The sequence below is a fragment of the Panthera onca genome, chromosome D3, assembly GCF_046562875.1.
Source record: "Panthera onca isolate mPanOnc1 chromosome D3, mPanOnc1 haplotype 2, whole genome shotgun sequence".
NCBI lineage: Eukaryota > Metazoa > Chordata > Mammalia > Carnivora > Felidae > Panthera > Panthera onca.
The window spans coordinates 729,650-754,979 of NC_138350.1; the positions used below are offsets into that span (position 1 = coordinate 729,650).

Genomic DNA, 25,330 nt, shown 5'->3' on the forward strand with positions numbered 1-25,330 from the left:
ACCCCCTGTGCCCATAGTGCTTTGGGCCGGGGTCTTGGGGGTTGGGGGCTTGCTGACCGACCAAGTCGCGAGGGGCCAGGGTGAGGAGCCCAAAGCCCCACAGCGCCCCTCCGAGAAAAGCGCCCCAACTTGGGACAGGAGCCCCTGCGACCCCCTTCTAGTCCAGTGGTGAGGGTGGGGGCGCGGACGCCACGGGCGTGCACGTGACCCGGCCCGGCCAATCAGAGTGGCTCCTGACTCTGGCCATCTGATTGGCCGGGAACGGCCATGTGACCCAAGTCGCGCTAACGAGCTGCAACCCGAGCTCTGTGCTGTGGCCGGAAGGAGGCTCCCCGTGTCCCGAGTGCTTGGGGGTCTGCGGGTGGCAACTTGTCACCGGGAGCGAAGAGGCGGCCTGGACACAGAGCCAGGAGAGACTTGGTCTCAATGACACTGCGGGAGCACCTGGATCAAGATGTACCTGAAGCTCGCGCTCTCCCCAGCCGTTTTGGACAACTCTGTCAATATGCGCCCTTCTACAATTTCAGTTGGGGCGTCCGCCGTCCTCAGTGACTGAACAATCCCTGGCTGATACCCGGTAGCATTTTAATATGAAAAACTGAGCTTGGGAGAAAAGAAACCAGTTGCCCAGGGGCTCACGGTGAGCCAGTGTTGGAACTGGAGGCAGAATCCTGGCTGGCCGAGCCCCTGCTCCGTGCCCTGTGGGCGTGGTGGCTGGTGCCCCTACCCACGTCGGTGCCCCCGGGGGCCGTGGACCGCTGCGTGGGCCGCCGCTCCGCACAGCCGGTGTGAGGCCAAGTTCTCCTGGGCCGGGAAGGAGCATTCCTCTGCCACTCACCAGTGACCTTGGGAGGCCCCTCCTCCACTCCCTGCCTGCTGCCAGGGACGTGGGACATCCACACTCCTGCTGGCAGCGCCTTCCGGCCCTAGTGCAAAGCTGGCTTCTTGAAGTCATTTTCACAGAACTGGCCTCAGAACCTCAAGGTCAGCCCCCTCCCCCCCCCCCCCCCCTTTCCCCGTGAGATGCTCTGAAATAAGAAATTTCTCCTGAGAAAGAAAGTGAGAAGCCTGCACTCATGATGTGGCCGGGCTCCTGGGCCCAGCAGGGGGGCTGAGACACACAAATGCTTCCAGAAAATGAAAAGAGTCCTTTTTGCTTCAATCAAGCAAATTAAGGGGAAGTGGGGCTGGATGCCCATCTACCGGCACACGCACACAGACTTGGTGCCCACGGGAGACTCGCTCATCGCTGCACCACCCAGACGAGGCGGGGGGGCGCTCAGGGGCCCAGGACACCGCACTGCACGTTGCTCACACACAGACCCACTTGCCAGCTCTGCCCTGGGCCCCTTGGATGGCCCCTTGGATGGCATCTCTCTTGGATGGCTCAGAGGTGGGACCCAAGCGTCTCCAGGCTGAGCAGGGGGCTCTCCAGCTCACGCGGGAACGTAGCTCCTTCTCTTCCCAGATGGACTAATGCCAGCCCCCTCACGCCCCAGCTCTGCAGAACTCCTGCTGTAGAAAGCCCATTTGATTCTTCTGCTGAATCTTGATTGCTTAGTAATCCCATTACTTGGATGAAAGCCTAAGTCATGGGGGTTCCTTGGCATTGGCCTGGCTGCTCGTCAGGGGCTGGGACACTGAGGCCAAGGTGTGGGCACAAGGCCACCCACCTGTTTGCCTTGGCGTGTAGACCTGAGGGGGCTAGTTCCAAAGGCAGAACGCGTTATTTGGGATTATGTTCAACGGCATCTAACAAAAACCTGACTATAGTAGGTTAAGCAAAGGAGGACAAATAGGCAGTGTAAGGCTCCAACAACGGCTAGAGCATGTCAGTGAGACCCCAGACTCACTTCCTGCTCCATCATACTTAGTGTATGTCTTTTTGACCTCATGGGTACAAAGTGGCTGCTGTATCTCCAAGCATTGCATCTATATTCAGAACAGGAAGAAGAGACAGAACCCGTCAGGAAAAAAAAAAACAAAAAACTTTCCCAGAAACCTGCAGGGAGGTGTCCCCTTTTGCTTCACTGGCCCCCACACGCTGGGGAGAAACTGAGTCAGGATGGGGCAGAGCATGGAACCAAGCTATCCGCTGAAAGTGGCCAGGCGGGAAGGGGCCGTGAGACATAAAGTGGGGAGACCAGCATGGGAGGAACTGTAGTGAGTAAGTGAAATTCACATTTTCGGGTTTATTTATAAAAAAACCATAGATTTTGGCTACCTCCGAACAGTTTTAGGATTGCGGAAAATTGAGCAGACGGTAGAGTTCCCACATTCCACCCCCTCGAGTTTCTCCTGTTGTTGACCTCTTATGTCAGTGTCATCACAGTGGCGCATTTGTGACAAGTGAGGGGCCAACACGAACAGGCTGTTACCGAGGACCAGGTTCCGTCCTGAGTTGCAGACTCGTGGGTGTGGACAGAGGCAGCCCCGCGGCTTCGCCACCACGGCGTCACTCCAAGAGCCTCACCGCCCTGCGCGCCTCCCGAGCAAGTCCTAACTACGTGATCATTTAACGCTTATGACACCCCACGAGGAAGGCCGTGCTACTAACCCGTCTCACAACAGAGGACCCTGGGACAGCGAGGTGTGAGCCACGCTACCCTGGGGACACACGGCTACCCGGGAACAGAGCCCAAATCGGACTTCAGGCCGCCCGGCGGGAGGGCCACTGCCCCGTGGCACCCGGAAGACGGAAGGGGTGAGTCCCGGTGAGGGGGGGGGGCATTGAAAGAGCTGAGGGCGTGGGACCCCAGCGGGCCCGCTGGCCCCGTGCTGCCCGGAGGCGTCCGTCCTGCGGCCCGCCTGTCAGGAAGCCGCGTCGCCAGGCGGCGGCGCCAGCCCCTCCGCGTAGAGAGATGGTGTCACAGCCTGTCATCTGCCCGCAGAGGCGGGAGCAGAATATTCCGGATGCAATCTTACTGTTCCTTTGTGCGGCTCCCTCCCCCGTGCCTGTCCATCCTCTCGGGCAGGGCTGAGTAAGCAGCTTCGTCTGTAATTATTACCTTTAGTCCAGGTGCCATCACCAGTAACTAAGTATCACGTGTCGCCCCGGTGCAGTCGCCCGCGATTCGAGGAGGAGGGTAGTCACGCATCCGCCTTGCCGTTTGCAGGACCGTCTTCGAGGCACCAGCGCTTCCTGCAGGGGGCCTCCGCGGGGCGCGAGCGGTGCGTGGAGGGAGGGCGCCCTCAGGGGGTGTCCCGGGCCTAGACTTGGTGGCCCTGCTGAGGCTGTCCCCGGGGTGATCCGGCCAAATGTCCTGCCCTCCCTGTCCCCGTGGCTGCCTTCACCCGCACACCGTGTGACGGGACATCTGCCCGAGGGGACCGTCCCACCTGCGGTCAGAGAAACTTTGGGCTCTTCTCTGTGTAGGTGGACAGAACAGGCCACCTTGGGGTAGGGCCATCTTTGTGCGGAAGGAGTCGCTCGGGGCCTCCGGCTGTGAAGGGAGCCTCTGCGCAGGCTCCCGGGGGCGGGTAGGATGGGGCGGCCTTCAGGTCACGTGCGTTCCAGGCTCCGTGTGGGGAGGACGTGGCCACAGGCGCGTGGAACCTGGGACCTCTAAGACGGAGGCCTGTGTGGGGACGGGTGGGCGGCTGTTCTGGGAGAAGAGTCACCTCCGGACTTACTTTCACACGTGGAAGCTTTTTAGCAATTTGCAAAGACAACCTGCTTCCAGAGGCCCGAGTGAAAACGCATGGAGAGAGCGTGGGCGGGCGGGGGCATCCAGCTCAGCGCGCAGGGTCGGGGGTCACACCTGGCCGCCCCATCCCCCCGCCTCGGCCCTGCCCCCAGACCCTGACCCCCCAGGGCCGCGCTGAGCATTTGCAAATCCTGATTCCTCCTGCTTCCGCCCTCTCTCTCTGACCCGACGTCAGAGGCTGCGGGACACCCGGTGCAGCACGCGTTTTCCAGATGTGGCTGCGACTGTATGAGTTTCCGTGGCTGCCGTGGCCAAGTCCCCTGTCCTGGAGGCTGTAAATGCAAGGTCGGGTGTGGGCAGGCTGGCTTCTCTGGAGGCCGCTGTCCTTGGTGCACGGGCTGGCATGTCCTCCCGTGGTCACCCCTCTGTGTCTATGTCGTAATCTTTTCTGATAAGGTCAATGTGGATCGGGGTCCACCGGGTGACCTCATTTAACGTGATCGTCTGCAAAGACCCTGCCTCCAAACAGGTCACACATACGAAGCACTGGGGGTAGGACTCCATGGTGTGTTTTGGGCAAACAGTGCAGCCCAGCACATTCCTGTTCTTCTGACCTGTGACAGTGATGGCCTCTCACGGTGGGGGGGGGGGGGGGCACGTCGCTTCCCTTGGAATCCGCATGGTTCCTAGTGATGGGAAGGACCTCACGTGACCTTTGGCGCTAAGTCACACAGGTGACACTTGTCTCTGAGACCTTGATCTGGAACCCATTTCCCTGCCGCGGGGAAGCCCGAGCGGCCCACGGAGAGGCCACGAGGCGGTGGGCTGAGACCCTGAGGGAGCCCGCGCCGGCCAGCCAGCCGCGTGCACTGGCGACAGGCCCCGTCTGAGCTGCCCCAGCCGGTGCCTTAGAGATGACCCCTTCCTACTAAGTGCCCAGATGCAGATCGGTGCACAAACCGCTGCTGTTCCGAGCCGTTAAGCGGTTTGAGATGCACTGAGTGACCCCAAGCCCCCCGAGGAGGCCCGGGCGGGGCCGAGGGAGGCAGGGCTCCGTCAGCACGCTGGAGGCCGAAAGGGCGTCTCGGCAGCTTCCTTCCCAGGTAGCACGGAGCCACAGTTTGGGGCCGCCGCGAGAGCCTCCTGGGGGACCTGGACCAGCAGCCCACGAGGTCCACGGGACTGTGCGGGGGCCACGCTCTGCGGCGCCTCCACGCGGCAGGGGAGGAGCGATGGTTCCCCGTGCTGGTCCCGCTCAGACCGTTGCCGATTCAGCATCTGGAGCCGGGCCTGCTCCTGGGAGTGGACCTCTCCGCCCGCTCAGGTTCCCGTGGCGGGGAAAGCCTCGGGTGGGGCCCTTGGCTTGCTGTGGCCACAGCGGGCCATGTTTCTCTTACAGCTGAGAGCGGTTCAGCTCAGACTGGGTGCAGCCCCAAGGGCTCATGTAACTCAAAGTTCAAAGACAGCCAGAGCTTCAGGCTCGGCTGTACCCAGGCGCACAAACATGTTGCCAAAGTCTTCTCTCTCCAGCTCTCAGCCCTGTCCTCTCTTGGGTTGGCTCTCTCCACGAGGTGGCCCCTGAAAGCCCGTCTCTGAATAGTGGCTGCAGAGGTCCTAGGATCACGCCTGCCCTCGCCTGGCCAGGTCATGTCCCCTGTCCTGCACGTCACTGGGCCAGGGGGTGGGACGGTCATAGGCCCTCCCTGCAAGCAGATAAGGAGGCACTGACGCTGGGGGGGGGGGCACTCCCCAAGGGAGGCTGCGATGCTGTCACCAGCAGAAGGGACACCCACCAGGTTCTCATCAGGCAAAAGGAACGGGGGTCTATGACACAAGGGACCGGGTCAGACGCATGGCTGAGGCTAGCTAGACACAAGGGAAGATGAGTCCCGGAGCTGAGAGCCGGTCGTCGCTGTGACCTGTGTCTGGAAGCCGCAGTCACCTCCACCTGCTGGACACGGGGGGGGGGGGGCGGGAAGAGCCCACCCCCACTCCACTGCCGCCCGGTTCTGCTCCTTCCGGTGCACTCCTGGTGACAGCGTCCCCTCACGGCAGCCAAGGACCAGAAGAGGTCAGGAGACGCAAGGATTCTCCTTGCTGGCCGCTGGGGCCCCCTGGCCGAGCCATGCCTGAGAGCGTGTTCGTTAACACCAGGCAAGCATCCTGGTCACTTAATTACGGCTTAATTAAAGGAGACGATCAGGAGCCAGGATAATAAAAGCCCAGGGATAATGGAAACAATTAAACCGCTTTGTCCCGGGTGACACAGAAGATGTCCTGTCTGACGAATCCTTCCTTGAAGCCGAGCTTCCTGGCTCCTCGATTTGGGCGATTCGGGTTGAAAATGGCCACGTATCCGGTTCAGTGTCAAGACCAGAGACAGAAGCTTCGCTCGGCTCTGACAACTTCTCCGAGTTGGGTGTGAATCCCTTGTTCTGGGCCCACTCCCCACAGAGGGGACCACAGAGAACGAGTCTGTTTCACCAGTGTCTGTGTGGACCGTCTGCCCGTTGATCCTTCCCTCCTTCATTCAACAAACATTGTATCTGGAGATTTTCCAGGGAGCCTTCCAGTCCGTCAGGAAAGAAAGACATTCAGCAGATAGTCACGGGATTGCATTTCTATCAAGTTGGCTGAGAGACACAGACCTATGGGTGACGAGTGCTGAAGCGACCGTTCTCTGGCTCATGTGCGTCCGGGTGGGCCAATTCTCAGGCCAGCCGTGGCTTGAGCAGGATCTCTGACGGTGGGGGAGGCCTTCCCGGCGTCGTCCAGCTTCCTTCGTTGGATATGTCTTCCTTCTCCCTCTGCACCTGTGGGGTCCCAGGGACGGCTCTCCACCCGGGAAGGGAGGATGTCTGCCCCAGCCTTCTGGGCATCACCCTCGCCACAGTTGATTGGCCAGGATGGGTCACGTGGCCACATCTTGTTGCAAGGCAGGCTGGGAAATGCAGTCTTTACCTTGGGGCTGTGGCCCCTTGGTTCTGTTGCCATGTGAGGGGTCGAGAGGGACAACTTAAGGGAGACAAAGCCTTATGGAGTGTGGGTCTGGGGGCTCGGCACGGAGGGAGCCAGGGAGACGTGAAAGTCAAGGGGTGGGTCGCAGAGCGGGGCTTGGCGAGACCCAAGGCTCTGGTCTCCACCCCGAGGCTCATCCGGCCATCCCCCAGCGTCAGATTTCCTGGGTTAATGCGGCTTCTAATGAATGAGTTCTAGTCGGGCTGCCACCACTCCCCACACGGCCTGGACAGACGCGGGGCCAGAGGGCCAGCTTGGAGCTGAGACCCCAGTCTCCCCACTCACGACCTCCGCCCCCTCCCCTGGCCTGCATGTCTCAGAGCAGCCCGGGCAGATGCGTGTGGGGTTCTTGCCGGCCGGGGGCCCCTGATCCCGCGCAGAAGGCCCTTCACACGGCACGCACCTGCCGCCGTGTCCTCTGCACCGACCGGCACCACCCAGCTCACCTGTGTGCGGCCGTTCCCCCTTCCAGGGCCGTTTCCGTTCTTCCAGAATCACCAGTATCTCTCCTCCAGGAGGGGAGCCCTTGGCAACGCTCTTTCTCTCTTTCCTTCTTTTTTTGGTTTGTGTTTTTTAAAAGACTGAAGGCAAGCTGTTACGCGTCACCGCGGCATATGAGAGGAAGCACGTGTTTTCCACACACAGCTGCTCCCCATCTCAGGCCCCAGCCATGCAAAGTTTTAGAAAGTAAACACCAGTGGATCCGAGTCAGAACGTTCCAGATGGTGGGGCTGCGCCGGTGGATGCGGCTCCCGCGGAAGTTGGAACATTCCCTGCCGAGCAGAAGCTGTGCTGCGAGTCTGTCTCCGCGGAGGCTGGGCGGCTCCTGCTTCTCTCCTGCCTCTTCTCCAAAGGTTTCCCCGAGAGTCCGAGAGAAGCAGGGCCGGGCAGAGGCTCGGGGCTTGGGAGCGTGCTTGCGAGCGTGACCTGTGGGGGCGGCAGGTGCTCAGGCCAGGCCCCTTCCCCCCTGCTTGGAGGGGTGGGGCTGCAGCACGGGCCACGCAGGGCCCCACACGTTTGCCAGTGGTGGTTCCAGGAAGCCCAAAGGCAGGGCGGGGGCTCCGTGTGCTTTTAGATACGTGGGGAGACCAGACCACATGACGTGGCCCTATTTTCACCTAGTAATTGTACGTTAGAGACCCGGGAAACGAGCCACAGTTTCTGAAGCTATGTTTCACCGCTCTGTAAGATTGAGAGAATTCACGTGAGCCTGGCAAAATGCTCACCGTCCACGGCGGGAAGTGTCACCATCGTTATTTTTAGTTGGCAGTAGGGCATTGAGGGGGATGAGGGGAGGGGTCCTTGGCGGGATCTTGAGACCAGACTTCAGGGAATTCTTTAGGCTCGGCCTGGCCCCAGACCGCCCTGGGGGGGTGTGTGTCACGTAAGGTCACAAACTCAGCAAACCAGATGAATCTGAAGTTTCACCGCAGTAGAGAAGGAAGACACTCTGTCCGTGGAACCAGGTCTGTATTTCCCACGTTCCTTTGGCCACAACTGATGTTAAAGCCACGCAGCAGCAGGCAGAGAAGGGACGTACGGAATTGTCCCACGGCCCAGGGCGGGAGGGACTCAGGGACGCGGCTGAGCGGGGCCTCCGCCCCCCGTGTCTGCTGTCCCAGGACTTGGCTCAGCGGCTCCTGCAGAGCAACCCCCGCCCAACCCCGAGCGACGTGCTCACAGACCTGTCACCGGAGAGCCTCGCACTCGCCCCCCACGCGGAACAAGGATCTCCCGGCAGCACACGGGCCGGGCTGGGATCGTGCGCGCGCAGGCTGCCGCCGTTTCCCGAAAGGAGGAGGGCAGGTGGACCGTGCCAGAATCTCCCACAGCCCCTCCCACCGTGTCTGTGTCCCCGGCTCCCTGGGGCCAGCGAGAGTGCCCCCACGACTCTCCAGCGTGGCTGGTGCACTCCTCCTCCCCTCTGAGGCTCTAAGCTCAGGGGTCAGTGCGCCTCAGCCTGGACAGTGGGGGCTCACGTCCCCCTGGACATGTGAAGAACTCCGGACGACAGCCCCTGCCGGTCGTGGCCAGATGCCCCCTCGGCCCCCACGGACGGGGGCTTGGCTGACTCAGAGCCAGCCTAGGGGGCTGTGCCAACACAGGCACGCACTCCCTGGGCGGCTTTGGATCCCTGATCAAGCCATGCCTGGACCCCGCCTGCCCCTCACTTCCCAGTTACAGGAGCTAATAAACTCCATTTACTCTGTTCAAGCCCGTACATGTTGGGATTTCCGTTATTTGCCGCAAATAAAGTCTCGACCAACGACCAAATATTGACTTGGGGCATTATATCAACAAATGCAAAATATGCCAGCTGTGGGGACAGATACAACTATGAAATCTCAGAGGCTTAATACAGAGAACGTTTACTTTCGGCATTAAAAACTCATGTCACTATTCAATGTAGGTCATCGGGGCCGGTTGGCAGGTGTAAGCTCCACCCAGGCGCCTGAGGGTCCCGCGGCTCTTTCCTCCTCTGAGCGCCGTGATCCTCTGTACTCGGCTGGCCATGGGGACAGAGCCCGGGACAGAGCCTGGATCCGGTCTGGGCCTGGGAGGGAAGCCCATCACTTCTGCTCCCATTCCATTGGTCAGAACTCGGTCACATGGCTGCACCTTGCTGCTGGGGAGTCTGGGAAACGTAGTCCAGTTGTGTACCTAGCTCTGCCGCGCGACTGCACATGTCCCGGGCTTGCTTCTTGCCCAAAGCCGGGCTGATGCTCAGAGCTGGACCACAAGCCCCGGCCCCCTCTCCACCCTGGATGCCAGCTGGCTGGGCCCCAGGCTCCTCGGCACAGCCTTACGAGGCCGCATTCTACACCTGGGAGGCTTGTTGGGTTGCTAAAGGGAAGTGTGTTTTGGGAAAATCCGGTGACACCTTCGAGTAGACACTCGAAGCCTGTCAAAGGGAAGCCAGTCCACGGGGGAGCTAATGGGACAGATATTTCTTTTTTTTTAAATTTTTTTTTTAACGTTTATTTATTTTTGAGACAGAGAGAGACAGAGCATGAACAGGGGAGGGGCAGAGAGAGAGGGAGACACAGAATCCGAAACAGGCTCCAGGCTCTGAGCTGTCAGCACAGAGCCTGACGCGGGGCTCGAACTCACGGACCGTGAGATCCTGACCTGAGCCGAAGTCAGACGCTTAGCCGACCGAGCCACCCAGGCGCCCCTGGGACAGATATTTCTAAGTGCAGCTGAAGCCGCCCCCTTTTCTCCATCCGGGACACGGGTGGCCGTCTGGAGAGGGGAGAGGAGCTTAGCAGAAAGTAATTTCGGAGGCTGGGCTGCTTCCTGATTCCCTCCCAGGATTGCTGTGTTAATCACTGCTTATCAAGCAGGGCCACGGACCCAGGGGAAGACCATCTCTCTCAGGGGAAGCCAGGCTTCATGCTGTTTGCCGCCATCCTGCCCCCTTCTCCAGGGGCAGACGGTGCGGGGGGCTAACCATCGGGGTAGCACAGGGGTCTGAGGCCCCAAACCCGCTTTAGACCCACACTCTTCTCACGTTACTCGTTTCTTTCTATCCCTGCCGCACCTCCTTCTTCCCGTCCACACTGAGGGGGAGGCAGGGAAGGAAGCATTTGGACCCACGGCGCTGGAGATGCTACGTGTGGAAATACTGGCAGGCACCCGCTTGACAAACAGTCTGGGAAGGAACACACAGCAGCTGTTCTGTCAGTGGCCCCGGTCCCCTCCAGCGTCTCTCGTGCCAGGAAATGAAAGTGTGTCAGAGCATGCGGAGTGTAGCCCCGCTGGGGCCTTGGGGAGGAGCACAGACGGGGGAGGGAGGGGGGAGGGAGCAGCTGCGCAGGACCAGGGGAGGGATGGAGATGCTCGGTTGCGGCGTGGGGACTCGGGCGTGGCGGCGCGTGGAGGGACGGGGCTTCTGGGTTCTTTTCGCCCCCGTGTCATTATTTGCAGTGTCTGTGGTTCGGTCAGTCTTTGGGAGTCCGTTTCCCCGTGGCACCGCCGTAACCCCTGCCTTGTTCATCCACAGGGGGGATCGCGACCTGGCAGGAGGCGAGGTCTGAGTGAGAGCCCTTGGCCAGCTCCCGCTTGTGTCAGAGCTCTCGCCGCGGCCCGTGCGTGTGGCCTGTGGGAACAGAATCTAACGGTTCTCTCTCTCGCTCTCAAGCTTTCACCTTCGGATTTTCGTGTTCACTTTATAGATGAGAAAATCCAACACTTGTCCAAGATCACCCAGCCGGTGAGTGATGGGCCTCGGACCAGCACTTCCAAAGCAATGGGAAAAGCAATGCCTGTGGGCATTGCCGAGCCCGTTTTGAGAGGGTATCTTGGTCATTTGAGCTGAGGGAGGAGAATGGTCAGGCAGGCCTCCCTGGCAGAGGGGCTGCGATGGTTTCCTCGTCTTGCCCCTCATGCCCGCCTCTAGGGCTGTGCCAGGATGTCTGGGGAAGCCACCCCACTCCCCTGGCCTGAACTCTCAAGGGACTGGTGCCCTTTGCGTGGCTGTGCTTGGATGGCAATCTCTGAGAACAGACCGCCTGGGTGAGGTGGGCACCAGGGCAGGGAGAGCATGCTCATCATCCCAACCAGAGGACCGGCCTAGAGCCGACGGGGTGGGGGCAGGGCGGGGCCCACACCCTTGAGGGTCCACCCCTCTCTTATTCTGAGGGGGATACTCGGTTGACAGACAGTGTGTGTGTTACCTCACTTTCCTCGCATTTCTTGGAGAAGGAAGTTGAAGCTGGGAGGATGACGTGACCTTCGAGCCCTGCGGCAGCCAGGTGGGGCCAGGGCATTTCCGGAAATATCTTCCAGGAAAGGAAACGAATACGAATATGCCAAGACTATTTTGCTCATAACGAGTGACAGAAACCCAACTGAAAATGGCAATAAGAGAAGAGTTACTGGTCACGAAAGCAGATTCAGCTAACTGGGTGCTGGGGTTCACGTGCTTCCCAGGGTCCCTCATGTGGCCTATCCTCTGTTGGGCTCTCTGTTCTCAGCCAGGCCCCAGTCGCCAAAGAAGGTGGTCCCCATAACCTCCTCAGCCACATCCCGCCGGGGGTGCAAACTTCTGGGAAAAGAGCACCATCTTCCAGGCTTACACACGCGCGCGCACACACACACACACACACACACACACACACACACAGCAACAACTCAAAGAATTGAATCTTGTCCTGTCTTGGGCCATGTGTCCAACTTCAAACCAACCCTGGGCCCGGAGGTGTGGAATATGCTAACTGACCAGATGAGCCACGGACCGTTTCTGGGTCTGGGGGTGGGGTCTGCCTCATATCCATCAAAAGATGCAGGATAGGTGGCTCCTCAGAGAAATCCCGGAGAGCAGTCTAAGAGGAGCAGAAGTGGGTGCTGGCCCGGCCGAGGAACAGGCGCGTCAGAGAAACGGATGACGATCCTTCCACAGCTGGCGTGGGCCAGCCTCACCCACACATCTTTAGGCCCGTGCAAGATGCGCATTCTTGACGTCGGGTTCCGACCCCCGCCCCCGCTCGTTGGTACTACCCACAGCTCTGAGCCGGTTGTGCTCACTTGTATTCTGTATAGGCCAACAGCACTTGGGTGCAGTGACAGAGCTCCCATAGGGGTCGGAGTTCAAGAAATGAGTCTGATGAGGGAGAGAGAATCTCTGTGTGTGTATGTGCAGTGACGGAGGTGATGGCGACGGTAATGGAGGTGATGGTGGTGGTGGTGGTGATGATGATTATCGTGATGAAGAGGATGATGAGGATGATGATGGTGGTGATGGTGATGGTGGTGATGGTGGTGATGGTGATGGTGGTGATGGTGGTGATGGTGGTGATGTTGATGGTGGTGATGATGATGGTGATGATGGTGATGGTGGTGATGGTGGTGATGATGATGGTGATGATGGTGATGATGGTGGTGATGGTGATGATGGTGATGGTGGTGATGGTGATGGTGGTGATGGTGGTGATGTTGATGGTGGTGATGATGATGATGATGATGGTGATGATGGTGATGATGGTGGTGGTGGTGATGGTGATGGTGGTGATGGTGATGGTGATGATGGTGATGGTGGTGATGGTGGTGATGGTGATGGTGGTGATGATGATGATGGTGATGATGGTGATGATGATCGTGGTGATGGTGGTGATGATGACCCGACGGTAATGGAGGTGATAGTGGTGGTGGTGATGGTGATGATGGTAATGATGGTAACGATGGTGACAGTGATGGTGGTGATGGTGGTTGCACTTTGTTCCCGGCGTAGAATGATTGACGAGGAGTCAGGGGTCTAAAAAAGGGATTCCAAATTTGCAAGTCCAGAGACCAGGGAAGTAAAAGAAGTGCCTGATGTGGGCCAGATGGGAAACGTGCTCCCGAAGGGAGCACTACGTGCTCAGCACTCTCCACTTTTCCATGAGGAAACGGGAGCACATCTGTGGCCACACTTCTCAGCACTTCTAGAGACATCCCAGGTCCTGTTAAATGTGAACTGTTCTGATTTCCAAATATTGGCAAAGGACTCAAGGTTTTGAAGCAAGTGTTGGTGGGCTCAAGAAAACAGACGAACTGGAGCTACTCGAAAGCATCTGTGAGCTGGAGCGCGGAGCAGGACGGACAGAACAAAACGCGAGGGGCCTTGGGAGCGAGACCCTTAGCCTCCGCCAGCCTCGTCCCGGAAGGCGGGTCGGCGTCTCTCCCAGGGCTCCGGCCCCCGGGGTCTCTGCCTGCTTCCCGGGCTGTCTGCCCTCCGTCTCCAAGGCCTGGGCTCCGCCGGGCTCGGGGGGCACCCCGGCCCTCCCTGGCTGGGTGGGAGCCGCAGCAGGCCGCTGTGCAAAGCGTTTGACGCTCGAACTAAACTGGGGCTGGTTTGGGAGAACCCGGCTCCATGGAGGCCGGTAATGGCAGCTGCGGGAACATTTACACAGAGAATTAACGGAAGGCTCGGAGGCTGCGTTTAAGGAGAGATCTTGGGATTTTCACCACGAGGTGCTCTGAGAGCCCCCCAGGCCCTCAAAAGGATAAAAGGAGACAGAGCCTCAGGAAGGGCCCTCCCCCGTGGGCCAGGCTGGGAGCGAAGCCACCTCCCTCGGCCTTGGCCACCAGGTGACCCGGAGGGACAGCCGGCACCCAGGACTCCACACGGAGCGCTGTGGTTTCTGCAGCCGACAGCTGTCCCTTCTGCTTCTGGTGACCGCACCCGTCCCTCTCTGTCTCTGTCTCTCTGTCTCTGTATCTCTCTGTCTCTCCCTCTTCTTTCCCTCTCTCTGTCTCTGTCTCTATCTCTGTCTCTGGCTCTCTCTGCCTATGTCTCTGTCTCCCTCTGTCTCTTTCTCTCTCTCTGTCTCTATCTCTGTCTATCTCTGTTTCTATCTCTCTGACTTTCTCTCTCTCTCTGTATCTCTTTCTGTCTCTTTCTCTCTCTGTCTCTCCCTCCCTCTCTCTGTCTCCCACTATCTCTGTGTGTGTCTCCCTCTATCTCTATCTCCCCCTTCCTCTCTCTCTGTCTCTCCCATCTCTGTCTCTGTCTCTATGTTATATCTCTGTATCTGTTTCTCCCCTCCCTCTTTCTTTCTGTCTCTGTGTCTGTCTCTGTTTGTCTCTCTGTATCTCTCTCTCTCCCTCTTCTTCTTTCTCTGTCTCTCTATCTCTGTCTCTTTGTCTTTCTTTCTGTCTCTGTCTCCCTCTGTCTCTCTCTTTCTCTCTCCCTCTTTTTTTCTCTCTGTCTCTATCTCTGTCTGTCTCTGTTTCTATCTCTCTGCCTTTCTCTCTCTCTGTCTCTCTTTCTGTCTCTTTCTCTGTCTCTCCCCCTCTTTCTGTCTCTCTGTCTCTGTCTTTCTCTTTCTGTTTCCTCCTCCTCTCTCTGTCTCCCTCTGTCTCTGTCTCGCTCTCCCTCCCTGTCTCCCTCCCTCTCTGTCTCTGTATCCCTGTCTGTCTCTAACTCCCTCTCCCTCTCTCTCTGTCTCCCTCTCTGTCTCTGTCTCCCTGTCTCTCTGTCTCCCTCTCTGTCTCTGTCTCCCTCTCCCTCTCTCTCTGTCTCCCTCTCTGTCTCTGTCTCCCTCTCTCTCTCTCTCTGTCTCCCTCTCTGTCTCTGTCTCTGACCACAACATTCTGCCTTCTTCTGGGGTCATGGCTTCCCAAGGTGTGCGGTCTTGGAGGATGGGTCAGACACTGTCCCCGCCCTCCAACGTGCAGCCGCCAGCCTTGTCCCCGCGGGGTCTGGCTCGCGCGCAGAGCACCTGGAGCCCGAGAAGGTGACGCTCACTCAGCGGGAGGGACGCCCTGCGGTGCACCCGCCTCGACAGCTCAGGCCCCGGACACTTCTGGCTCTGTCCCCGCCTGGTGCTTTCCGGCCCTCTGTCCGGCTCGTGCCTTCCCGGGAAGTCCCGTGTCTGCCCGCCTTCTTCCGGATCAGAGTCCACCGGCTGGGCCGCTGTCTCGTGGCGGAGGAGTGGGTCCTGCGCTCGGGGCCTCATGGCCGGCACGTCGGGCTCCCGCACTCTGAGGTGCGACTCCTCAGGCGGGAGCCTCTGTGCAGACAGAGCTTGGAGCGGCCTGTGCTCACCGCGAGCACCGGACCGGCGCCCCCGACGCGCACGGCGCCCACGGCTGACCGCAGATCCGCCGTAGGCTCAGCCAAGTCCAGAGGAGCCGACCGGCCAACCAGCGAGCAGGTGGAGACGTGCCGGGCAGGCCTCTGGGCTCTGGGGGTTGTTCGTTACCCGGCAGAGCTGGGCGATAGACGGCTGATGCGGAATGCACCAGAGCAGCCGGGAAGAACCCCAAGATCCCCGCGAGGCCGGGTGACGAACCCGTCCGAACGTTGACGCTGAGACCTGACCCAGAGGGGCCCCCGAATCAGACCTCCAGGGAGCTGCCTCCTCTGCCCGGGCCCTGAGCGCCGAGGCCAGGCTGCTTCCAAGGCCCCTCGCGCCTCAAAGATGACAGTCTCCGCCAGGCAGACGGCAAATCCCCGCGAGCAATTTCCTTTGGTGAAGTCGTTAAGAAAATTATATGTAGTGCTGAAATTATATAACTGTTATTACAGCTTGTTTAAAAATTATTTGGATTTAATTGATCAATTAGATTAAATTATATAGTCGTGAGGTTGGCACAGGCCCAGGCCAGAGCTCACGGGATCTGAGGAGCCCACGCTTCCGGCCCCAGAGACCTTGACGCCGGCTCAGATTTATTTTTGAAAACGAGGCTGTTGCAGGTTATTCGGGATGGTTTGTTTAAACCGGCGTGCCCGTGGTGCCCGTCTGCCCCGAAGGCCTCACCCCCGGCAGGGGCGCAGACCAGGCGGCACCTGCAGACGGTTCTCCTCGCCTGCCTGCTGACCTGCCGGGTCCCCGCTGCCGCGAAGCCAGTGCGCTGTCGTCCTTGTGTGCTGATGGGAAACTGCGCCGCTGGCCCGAGGGCCCGCCCGGTCAGAGGCTCACCGCGGCACCGTCCCCTCGGGCAGAGCCTGGGACACGGGACCGCCTTGGCAGGTCCCAACACATCACGGCGGCCCCCCCAGGTGCAGGCAGCACCCCCTGCCCTCGGAGGCCGGGCGTGAACGGGAGGCACAGAAGTGAGAACAGGAGCCCCGCCTTCCCGAGCTGAGGACCCTCACGCACGGCGGGATGTGGGGGCTCGGCCGGGGCGTGGGGGGCTTGGGGGCCGTGACATCCGAGCTGGTCGTAAGCAGGGGCGAGTTGTGCAAGAACCGGGGAGCTGCCCCTCGGAGGCACCCAGGAGCCGCGGGTGAAGGCCGGGGCGCCCGCAGTTTCTGTGTCGGGCAGGGCGCTGAGCAGGTGGGGGGGGTCTCAGCCCTGGAGGAGCTGGGGTATCCCTTCATCTACTGTCACAGGCTCACGGGGGCCCCCGGCTGGTGCTGGGACACGTCGCAGAGTGTGAGTCGACCCCGCACTCTGGAGCGGGTCTCCCCAGCCGGGTTCTCGGGGCGGGGGGAGTGGGGGCTGACGGTTCCCGCAGGAGAGGACAGCCAGGAGCACGGCCGCCCCTGTGCCGTCCCAGAAGGCGCTGCACGACGTCTGATTTACGAGGAATGTGTAAATGTGGTTTGGGAACAGCTTGCTCCTTCATACTAAATAAAATGGAAAGGCGGCGGTGGGGGCGCCTTGCCTGCAAGCCCTCTCGTGTGTCCCAACGACCGCCATAAATCTCTCTTCGAGACGGCTTTGCTTTGTGGCCTGTCTCTGGGGAGGTCAACGAAACACCAGAGTCGGAGAGGGACCTCCACTGCAGGGGGTGGGGGGTGGCCTGGGTCTCGAGCACCCCCTCCTGCCGCTCTCAGTTCCCGAGCGTCGAGTCCCTGGGAAGTAAAAGTCCTTCTGTGATTCCGGAGGAGACCACGCCTGAGGACGAAGAAGCCATCTCCTGGTACAACTGGGGTTTTGTGCTATTGTGGAAGATTCTGTTAGCAAGCAGCAGGGACCCAGCCCACAAGCTTAACCAAAACAGAAAATGCATTGATTTACGTAGTGGGGATTGTATGAGGACCCAGAGCTTCAGGCACAGCTGGATCCAGGGGCTGAAATGATGTCCTTGCAATCCGCCCCTCTGTGTCGGGGGCAGAGATAGCCATGCTCTATAAAGTCACTGCGAATCCTGGAGCAGTGGATACTAAATCGTAGCTCTTAGGGGAAAAACCAGGATTAGATTCCTATTAGCTTCTGGTCGCATCAATTTTCATCAATTAAAAACTTTTTTTCAATGTTTATTTCTTTTTTTTTGAGAGAGAGAGACAGAATGAGCGTGGGGGAGGGTCAGAGAGAGGGAGACACAGAATCCGAAACAGGCTCCAGGCTCCGAGCGGTCAGCACAGAGCCCGACGCGGGGCTCGAACCCACGGACCGCGAGATCACGACCTGAGCCGAAGTCGGACGCCCCACCGACCGAGCCCCCCAGACGCCCCTGGAGACACCTTTCAAATCTACACTGTTGATTCAGTAACGTTGACCTCACGGCCAACAACTCCAGGGTTGCAGCTCCGCGCAGAGCAGGTCTGACAGGCCCCCGCCCGGTGCCAGCCCGAGCCCGGACCCTGCAGTGAGGCTGAAGGAGGGGTGGCCGCCCCAGACAGCCCCCGCAAGAAGGGGAGCCACGGCCGCCCCCCGGCCGCACTCCCCTGGGGTTGCTGTGGGGAGCAAGCAGACATGTGCTTTCGGAGCAGCGTCTGTGTGTTTATACACAGTTTACAAAATAGAACCGTGTTGAAGAGAACGTGGGGGCTGTGCCTTCAGGTCCGCGATGGAATATTACTCAACTTCTAGAAAGAGGGGACTTGTGCCGTTTGCCACACCACGGACAACCTTGAGCGACGTTACACTCCGTGGACTAAGCCCGGAGGACCAGGACCGCGCGGCCTCATATGTGAAATCTGAAAAAGCCGAGCTCGCGGAGGCAGAGGAGGGCGGCGGGGGGCCAGGGGCTGGGGGCCGGGGCCAGGGAGAGGCGGGTCAAGGGGCACACGTCCAGCTGTGGGTGAGTTCTGGGGGTCCCACCTCCGGCACGGGGACCGCAGGGACCGGGACTGCATTGTGAACTTGAAATCCGCTGAGGGCCACCTCCCTTATTCTCCTGCACGCACAGAGAGGTGACTACGCGGGGAATGGGTGCCGTTGCCGGGATCCGTCCAAGACGTATCACGTTGTCACGCCCTACCTCTTAAACACCTACGATCGTTATTACACCCAATAGAGCTAAAATATGGAGATCTTATTCTGCGATTGTTCTGAGGCCACTTCCTCCGGCTGTGACCGCGGCACCGACACTGGCCAGAGCTGCCCGGCTCGTCCCCGGGGGGAGGAACCTGCCTGGCGGTCAGGCTTCGCCCGCGTGCTAGCCGTGGGACAGGCCGGGCCGTCTGTCCTGGGGGTCCGGGGGCTGGCGGCCCAGCGAGAAGCCCCCAGACAGGAGCGGGGCTGCCCCGGACGCTGCCTGCCCGATGGGGGCGTGGGGGTCTCCGTCGGCTCGGACAGGGCCTCACGAAGTCTGGGCGGTAAGCCCACAGGGAGCCACGGTCCCCGGAAGCCACGAGGAGTGGATTTTCAGGTCCTGCTGGGTGATCGGAAACCTGTCAAGGGACCCAGACAAAGGAGGGCAGGCCTGAGAGTCGAGGGAAATGAAAACCATTTTGATGGCTATTTTTTCCTCTGACAGAAGGCAGAGCGTCCAGCCGAAATGTTCTCTGTGAGCTTTGAGCTAATTCCCCCTCCAGCAGACAGGGAAATCAAAGCCCTCTCTCGGCCGCTGCTGGTGACTTCGTGTCCCTAACGTGCTGCCCTTCGGGGGTGCCGGCTGCCTTTGAGGAGGCCCAGACCCAAGGTCGTGCCACTTCCCGGCCTGCCGGCAGCGGGGACCCCGCACGGGGCCTCCCGTCCTGGTCCTCCCTGGGCCCCAGACACGGGGCGGGGCCCATGCCTTCGTTGCCCGGTCCCCGAAGTCAGGTGGCCTGGAAACGTGGCCGCCCGGTCAGGTGCAGGTGGCAGTCTGGTGCCACCAGGTGGGGGTCCTGCGCTTGGGACACCTTCAGACCGGAGGTTTGCTTCCAAGCAGCAGAACCGGGAGGGCGGACGGCAGCCCCGGGGCCGTCACTGCCTCCATTCAATCCTGGCCGTGCCCCGCTGATCTCGCGATGTCCCTGAGACGCCCCCACCTCACCTGCACACGCCCCCCACCGCCAGACACACATGCACACACACGCATGCACACTCCCCCTCCCCCCCCCCCCCCCCACCCCGGAGCACATTCTCATCCGGGCACCACCTCTCCTCCCCTTGACCTGCTGGGACCTGCCTGGCCTCCAGATTTGGACGCCCATCGCCCTCCCTGACGTCTGGCACGCCGTGAACCGCATCACCCACCCGGGACTGACATGCCCGTCGGCAGAGGTAGTGGCCTCTGGGCCACTGGCTGCCACGCAGGGGCGTCTGGCAGGGGGTCTGTGGTGACGAATAGTCCACAGGCATCTCTGTTGACTCTGTGGGGCCACTAAGGTCAGACTGGTGGCCTATGTCAGAGTCAGGGAAGAGGGGATCAGAGCCGGGGTTCTGGGTATCATTGGCCACTGCTTTGTCTGCAGCGCGGGTCCGAGCCGTGAATGGGGTTTCCAGAGGCCAGTTTCTGAGCGAGAACTGTGCTGGCGCAGCGTCCGGCCGGGGCCTCCCAAAAGAGAAACTGCCACCAGGGCAGGAAACTGCCACGCGGGGTCTCGACTCTCCGTTCCTGGCTCAGGGATGTGAGGCAGAGGCCGAAACACGGCTCCTCGGTGATCTGGTGGAAACCGGGTTCCCTACAGTCTTTGCTTGCATTCGGATTCTCTGCTATACGATGGTTGCATTAGATTCTATTTTTTTTTAAGTTTATTTATTTTGAGAGACAGAGAGAGAGAGAGAGAGGGAGAGAGACAGTAGGGGGAGGGGCAGAGAGAAAGGGAGAGAGAATCCCAAGCAGGCTGCAAGCCCTGAGCTGTCAACACAGAGCCCGACGCGGGGCTCGAACCCACGAACCGCGAGATCATGACCTGAGCCGGAGTCGGACGCTTGTCCGACTGAGCGCCCCAGGCGCCCCTGAATTCTGATGTGATAAAGGTCATGCCTTGCTTCCCTGCACAGCCTGGTATCTGGGAGTCGGGGTGAGTTTGGAGCGAACTCCTGATTGGTTGGAGGGTTGCCGTGCAGATGATGGCGTTTTCACCAAAGTACACGGAAGTCCACTCCTACCCCCGCTGTTCTGCCTGCGGAGTTTGCGTGATACTTTCCAGCCGGTACGTGAGAGTGGAAGTGGCAGGTGCCACGTCTAGGCTGGGCACTTAACGGCCAGTACGAGGCCCTCCTAGGCTCTCCCTCGCTCTTCGTCACAGCCGTCGGGACATTCGAGCTGCTCTCAGAAGGCTGGTCCCGCGGCGTCTGGTCGGGGACACGTGGCGTGTGTGAGAAGTGGCCTCGCATCGTCGCGGCACGTGAGACTTGAGGATTGCTTGTTACCGCAGCAGAACCCGGCCTGTCCTGACTGATGCGCGAGACGGGAAACAGAGGCTCGATTGCGAAAGAGAAACGCCCTTCTCTCCGTGAGACGCGAGAGACCCACTTTGGGGTGTGCCGAACTTCAGCTTGGAGCCCAGTCTGGGACCCAACTTGTGGCCCAGCTCGGAGGGAATTCTGTTCAGATCTGAGTGCTCTCTCAAGGCTGAGCTCTCGGCACAGTGTGACTTCTTTGACGTTAAAGAGCCTGGCATTTCCCTAAACTGGTGTTAGTTTACGTTCCACGGCCCCCGTCTTCCTGTCGCCTGTGCCAACAGTGTCCCCTCAAGGTCTGGTTCGCACCACTCCCCCAGGACCCGTCGACGCCGTCCCACAGGACACCTGTGAGACCCGGTGGGCTTGTTCTGTACCGGCAAAGGGCACTCTGGCCCTCAGACCCGCTCAGGGCTCCTGGAGGGCTGTCTGTCTGTCCAGGGACACCCCTGGAGGCTGAGGCTTTGTGGCGGAGGGAGGGGTGCGTGGGCAGTGTGCACGTGTGCATTCTCAAGCACGGCTGCCCCGGGGTGGCTTTGCTTCTTCCACGGTCACTGCCTCCCACCCACGTTATTGTGGCACTCCTCCTGGTGAGCATTCGGTGTGACTGCACGTCAGACGTGGTTTGCCGGCTGTCGGATCGGATGCACCCCCTCTCTGCAGCGTACCCCACATCTTCAACGTGCTTGTATCTCAAATGAAATATTTAGCCAAATACTGATACATAGTTTGGATGTACCCTTTCCTGATAAATTTCAGAACGCAGTACAATGTATTTACATGAACAAAATAATGTTTTCTCCGGCAAAACCACTTTAACATCACTTTCAATAAACATATAATGAAAAGTACTTGATTTTTTTTCTTGAGCGACAGAGGCTGATAAATCTGATTCTGGAGCCAAATTGTCTGGGCTTGAATCCCAGAAATTCTTTGCCATCCATGTGACCTTGGGCGAGGCACTGGCCCTCTTGGTGACTCAGTTTCTACATATGTAAAATTAGACGATACCAGCTTACGTGGTAATGTGGTTGCTGTCTGTCTTAATCTGTTAACAGCCATAAAGGAACCAGAAGAGTGCCTGGGAAAAATCTTACCACGGTGTAAATGTTAGCTTTTTGTATTATTATTCTGAAAGCTATCCTTGTAAAATTGGGGAACATCTTACAACATGGCATTTTATAAACAGAAAAATACAGTATTTCCTAAGAAGGGACATGAGATTGGCTATTTATCAAAAACAGACCAGTGTTTATCAAACCTGCTGCATCGTAAGACTCTCCTGGAGTGATGATTAAAAACTGAATTCTCAGGCTCCTCTCAGAACAACTGATTTATACGGTAAACACCCCGTAGACAGCTGGCTGCAAGGCCCAGGAGCGGCTCTTTCCTGATGGTGGTCCTCTGACTTTCTTGAGACAAATGTCCTGAGGAAGAAAAGATAGTTTTGATGAGGACAAGGAGAAATGGGTGTTTTCACTCTCACCAGATTCTACCAGGAGGCACAAAATGTCCAAGCTGGGTAGGCTGGCCTGCCTGAGGTCAAGAAATATGCGTTGGAGAAGAGAGTAAGACAGGACACGGGGCTTCAGGGAGCTCTTTCCGGACCAAGAGCCAGAAAACCGTAATGTCCCCTGACACACAGAGACACAGAATGCACACAAGTGCACACACAGACATTCTCCACGGACACACACAGAGACGCACACAAATGCACATGGACACACACAGAGACACAGAAATGCACACGCACATGAACACGCACAAATGCACACACACACGGACACACACACGGACACACAACTGCAAATGCACACGGACACACATAGAGACACAAATGCACAGGCACATGAACAAACACACGGACACACACAAATGCACACACAGGCACACAGACACGTGTACACACACAGCCAGAGCTCTCTGAAGCCCCGTGTCCTGTCTTACCCATCTGTGTATATTGGGGACCCAGCACCAAGTTAGCTCTTAATAAATGTTCCATCATTTATCCATTCAACGAATACCTACTGAGCAGCAGGACGCGCGTGGAGCAGACAGGAACCTCTGCCTGGGGGTGCTCACAAGTTCCCTGGGGGGGCGTGTCTTTGCCTGTCATGGTCCAGCTGTCTTGTCTGTAAAAATGCGGGTGTGGGGCTAGATGTGAGGTGGGGGCAGCCAGGTTTGCTCTCCCCTGAGGTCTGGGCACCGGGACCCGGAGAACCTGACGCCTAGGGATCTGCGCCTTTTTTCTGTTCCTGGTGGGTTTCCAGGTTCAGCCCGGTGGGTGCCCCGGGTCCCGCTGAATCTCAGGCTCGGTCCCGCGGTGCTTTAACTCTCCTCCTCCCAGCCCTTAGCGCCACAGAGGGGGAGGGGAAGGAGGCCCGGAGTTGATTCAGTTTGGCCTAGGGAACCGGGGAGACCAAGCAGGTGGCTCTGACCCTGCCGCCCGCCCTCCTCCCTACAAAGGCACCTCCCACCCCCACCCCAGGCCCGTGCACGCAGACATCACGGCCTTGACCAGGCATTCCCCAAGGCCCCTCTTCCTCGGGTCAAGTTTGAGGTTTTGAGTCTGGGGCGAGGGCTCTGGGAAGGAGGGTCCGCGCGCAGCAACCGCCCCCCCCCCCCCCCCCACCGCGTCCGCGCTGCCCTTGGTGCGGGCGTCCAGAGCGCGCGGCCCCGCCCCGCCCCGCCCGCCAGGCCGGCCCGCTCCGGGCAGCGGGAGCTCGTCCGGGACCCTGCGCCCCGCGAGGTGGCCGGGGGCGGTCCCGGCGGGGGGGGCGGTCCCGGCGGGGGGCGGGCGCGGAGGCCCCGCGTGCATGCTGATGAGCTGGGCGGCCGCGTCACTCCGCACCGGCGCCGTGGCTGCGGGGCGGGCAGGAGCCGCACGGCCGCCGGAGCGCCCGCCCGGCCCGCGCCTCCCTCGCGTCTCCCGCCCGCCGCGCCCCCCTCCTCCCCCCACCGCCCCAGGGCCGGGGCCGCGCCCCTCTGCGGACGATGCCGGCTGCCCCCTGCGCGCGCGGCCCCGGGCAGCCCCTGCGCGCGGGGACCCCGGGCGGCGGCGGCCGGGCGCGCTGAGCGGGCGCGGGTGGTGCTGAAGGGACAGCTCCCGGGCGCGGGCGGCAGAGCGCGCAGTCAGCCCGCAGCCCCCCGGCCCGCAGCCCCCCCCCCCCCCCCCCCCCCGCTACAGCCCCCCGCCCCGCCCGCAGCCCCGGGCCTCCCCCCCCAACCACCCCGTTCCCCCGGCCTACAGCCCCCGGCCCCCCTGCCGCAGCACTCCCCCCCACCCCCCCGGGCCGCCCGCGCCCTTCCCCCGCCGCGCCCGCAGCCCCCCCCCCACAGCACCCCCCCCCACCCCCCCCCCGCGGCCCCGCGGTCAGCCGGGCTGGCTCATGGTCCCCGAAGCGGCGGGCCAGGCGGAGGCTCCTGCGGCCGCTGGGCCCGCCGCCCCCAGCTTCCAGCCGCGCTCATGGCGGTGGCCAGGAAGATCAAAACTTTGCTGACGGTCAACATCCTGGTGTTCGTGGGCATCATCGTCTTCTCCGTGTACTGCCGCCTGCAGGACCGCTCCGAGGGGCTGGTGCAGACTGTGCGCAGCGCCGACCGCCGGGTGCGCGGCCGGCACGCCAAGGCGGGCGCGCTCGCCGACCGCGAGGCCATCCTGGAGCGTCTGGACCACCTGGAGGAGGTGGTCTACAACCAGCTGAATGGTGAGCCCGGGCAGCGTCCGTCTCGGGGCAGAGGGGCTGGACAGGGGGGCCGGAGGGCGGGGAATTGTCCCCAGTTCTCTGCACACCGCACCGCGTCCCGGCCACTGGAGCCCACACCGACCCCAGGGGCCTGATGGCCCCACAGGGGCCGGGGTCAAACTCCTTCCGTGCTGCTTCTGGAGGAGGCTGGGTAGGAGGCGGATGAGGAGGAGAAGGGCTCCCTTAGCAGAGAGCGGTGGCCCGGGTGACCACTCATTCACGCACGCACCCAGTGGACGCTTGAGAGCCCTCCCCATCAGCCCACATGTGACGTCTCCAACTTACTCCCTGAGAGAACTTGAGAGAACTTCTAATGAAGCTGTACGACTTGCTTCAAGAGCAGGCAGTGCCCAGGTCGGAGGGTGAGGGGCAGGTTCTGCTTTTCCAGCAGCTGTGGGGGCGGGGGGCCCTCGCCTGCCGTCACCCCTCTCGCTCCTGGAAGACGCGGGCACTGGAGGGAGGGTGGTGCTGCCCTTCGGCGGTTGCCGGCGTGGCGTTCCTTGACGCCGGTGGGGAGAGGTGCCTCCCTATGACCCCGGGCCCGTCCAGCCTCCCGTCCTGGGGACGCCTGGGGCTCCCTCCAGATAGTGCTGCTGTGGGACAAGCATGAGGCCGGGGGCTGGCGCCTCGCGGACAGATTGAGTCAGGGGAGCAGCAGGGGCTTGGCAGGTGTCAGTCACCTAGACGGACCCTGGGCCGCGGCGCGTGGGAGCCCACAGTCCTTGGGCTCTTCGTCAGCAAGCCCAGCGTCAGTGCGACTGAGGGTCAGTGTGACTGAGGGTCAGGGCCGGTGGCCGCAGCTGGGAGGAATGGGTGTTTTCCACCTTGGGCGGCAGCGGGCCGAATACAGTGGGTGCTGGTCCCTGGTCGGTCTCTGTGCTGAGGTACGAGGAGGAAGGACAGAAGTTTGTGTGTTTGCCTCATTAGTGGG

The 25,330-nt window shown here is 60.5% G+C and overlaps 1 protein-coding gene across 3 annotated transcripts in view; it reads left to right on the forward strand.

Annotated features, from left to right (window-relative positions):
• Window positions 1-2,569: 2,569 nt before the first annotated feature.
• Window positions 2,570-25,330, forward strand: part of GALNT9 (polypeptide N-acetylgalactosaminyltransferase 9) — a 107,504-nt gene continuing 84,743 nt past the window's right edge. Inside the window, exon 1 of one of the 3 annotated variants that reach the window (XM_078435979.2) lies at window positions 2,570-2,704. Coding sequence is in view for 1 of the 3 variants with exons in the window: in XM_078435978.2 (XP_078292104.1) it covers window positions 24,120-24,360 (241 nt within the window). In the remaining 2 variants the exon portion in view is untranslated. Of the gene's footprint in view, window positions 2,705-24,088; window positions 24,361-25,330 lie in introns of those variants that run through there. The other 2 variants (XM_078435978.2, XM_078435977.2) reach the window with 2 other exon arrangements.